General features: G+C 29.8%; 1 protein-coding gene across 1 annotated transcript in view; it reads left to right on the top strand.

Annotated features, from left to right (window-relative positions):
- Positions 1 to 612: 612 nt before the first annotated feature.
- The window catches only part of LOC106472509 (uncharacterized protein C12orf45 homolog), a 7,643-nt gene continuing 5,924 nt past the window's right edge, over positions 613 to 2,331 (top strand). Inside the window, exons 1-2 of the mRNA XM_013933165.2 lie at positions 613 to 679; positions 1,188 to 1,312. Coding sequence (XP_013788619.1) covers positions 1,220 to 1,312 — 93 coding nt within the window. The 5' untranslated portion in view covers positions 613 to 679; positions 1,188 to 1,219. The remainder of the gene's footprint in view (positions 680 to 1,187; positions 1,313 to 2,331) is intronic.

Here is a 2,331-nt window from a genome sequence, read left to right as displayed (position 1 = left end):
CCTTCAGATGTTGTGGAGGCAGTAAATTTAAGTGAGTTTAAGAAGAAGCTTGATAAGTATATGAACGAAAAGGGTTGGATTTGAGATTGTTGGTTTTATTATTGGAATACTTTTGGTTTCATTTAGGAGATGTGGAAGCCTAAATGGAGCAATAGGTCCCATGCCCCTAAACATTGTTATCTTATTTATTCACAACAAATTCTTTCAGCTGTGTCAAAACTACATACTTGCTTAGTGAGGAAAACCAGACTAAAAAATTTGGTTCCAATTTTTGTGTAACATTTACTTGTTTAAAATCTCAGCCATTGAAGTTGCCAATCCATCAAAAATAAACTATTAGCTTTGCAATGGTTGACAGATTTTCAGTATTATAATTGAATTTAGTGAATGTAATCATAAATTTAAATTAGGAAGCATGGACTCCTATGTATTAAAAATTTGTTAAATTTGTCAAAAAGAAAAACTTGTTTTCAGAAGTACAATGTTTGTATGATATTACACTGTGAACTTGGCAGAAAAAATTGTATTTTTTGTTTCATGAAAATAACAGTGACTCTTACTTAGTGTTTGTAATAAAAATGTCATCATAATACTATTATTTCTCTAGAATTGGACTATGTTGAGAAAGCTTTATTTCAAAGAAAATCTCCACCAAAGACTTCCTTTCTTAGAAGTTCAGGTAATTTTATTGATACTACTAGTTTTCAGTTACAAGTCCTTTGTACTTTGAAAGTGTTCTTGAAATTAATACTGATATACAGTTATATAAGTCACCAGTTATTGTGGATAACTCTTGGAAAGTATACAAGTATGTTTGTTTTTTGTATTAGAATATCATTGTGAATTTGTGACCTATGTAGTCTAAGATCATGTTGCATGTGAACACTTGTACAGATATTACAAAAGCAATCACATGTAATTTATTGAATTTAACTTAATATGAATGATATACCTGGTGACATGTATAGTGTAAATATGCTGTATAATAAAAGCAGACAATTTGAAACAATTATAGTATGATCTTCTCCCTCAATATTGCTTTTATTTCTTCTTTTAAGACTTAGAATTCAATTACTTAATTCAGTTATATTTGGTTAAAGTTATGTAATTTGTATTTGGTCAGCAGATATTTTATGGTTTATCGATTACATGCATAAAACTTACAACTTTTATACCATTTATAATAGTTCTAAACCAAGTCAAGAACTTTTTACCCAAAATGGAGACAGCTCAAATGGAATTGAAAACAAAGACTAATGAAGAAGTTAACATAGAAAATGTGACCAGTTGCGATGGTTCAGTTATTGAAATGGTAGGTCATAACCTAAAACAAACATGATTTTATTGAGAGTAAAAAAACAAAATTGACTTAACCTACAGATAAAAAGACTGTTTGATCCTTCAAGGCTGTCCATGCATGTGCATCTAGGAAAAAAGTAAAATTTAAACTAATTTTTTTTTTCAGAAAATCATTAAACTCTTGAACTCTTAAAATTAAACTCTTGAAATTGTTGCTCTCCATGAGTGCTGATTGCCACTCATTCTATAAACTGATCACCCTGTTAGAAAAATAAAACTTTCTTAACTGGTCCCTAGTCTATCTTTTTCTATTCTTAACGTGTCCTCTCATCATTTTGTCAGAGTACAGTGCAAAGAAATAAGAAGCCTTTATCCTATCGATCCACCTAGATAATCCTTTGAACTTAAGTAAGATCATCTTTCTTTTTTTCAAGAGAAAATAAGCAGTTTTAACCTATCCATATGAGAAAACTTTTCAATCCCCAGAATAATTATAGAATCCCTCATCTGAACTCTTTTTCCAATTAGTCAATATCCTTTACTTGATAGGAGACCAAACAGGACTGTACGCAATGATTTGTATAGAGATAATTAACTCTTTTTCATTTGTAATTAGCAACTTAACGTTGATTACACTGTAAGTTGAAAGCAACGTAATGTTGATTACACTGTAAGTTGAAAGCAACGTAATGTTGATTACACTGTAAGTTGAAAGCAACGTAATGCTAATTACACAGTAAGTTGGAAACAACTGAATGTTAATTACACCAAAATTTGAAAGCAACTGAATGTTAATTACACCAAAAGTTGGAAACAACTTAATGTTGATTACACTGTAAGTTGAAAGCAACGTAATGTTGATTACACAGTAAGTTGGAAACAACTTAATGTCAATTACACTGTAAGTTGGAAACAACTTAATGTCAATTACACTGTAAGTTGGAAACAACTTAATGTTAATTACACTGTAAGTTGGAAACAACTTAATGTTAATTACACTGTAAGTTGGAAACAACTTAATGTTAATTACAC

Source organism: Limulus polyphemus, unplaced genomic scaffold, assembly GCF_000517525.1.
Source record: "Limulus polyphemus unplaced genomic scaffold, Limulus_polyphemus-2.1.2 Scaffold5390, whole genome shotgun sequence".
Lineage (NCBI taxonomy): Eukaryota > Metazoa > Arthropoda > Merostomata > Xiphosura > Limulidae > Limulus > Limulus polyphemus.
The sequence above is the reverse complement of the archived record's forward strand: the minus strand, read 5'-3'. Positions and strand labels throughout refer to the sequence as shown.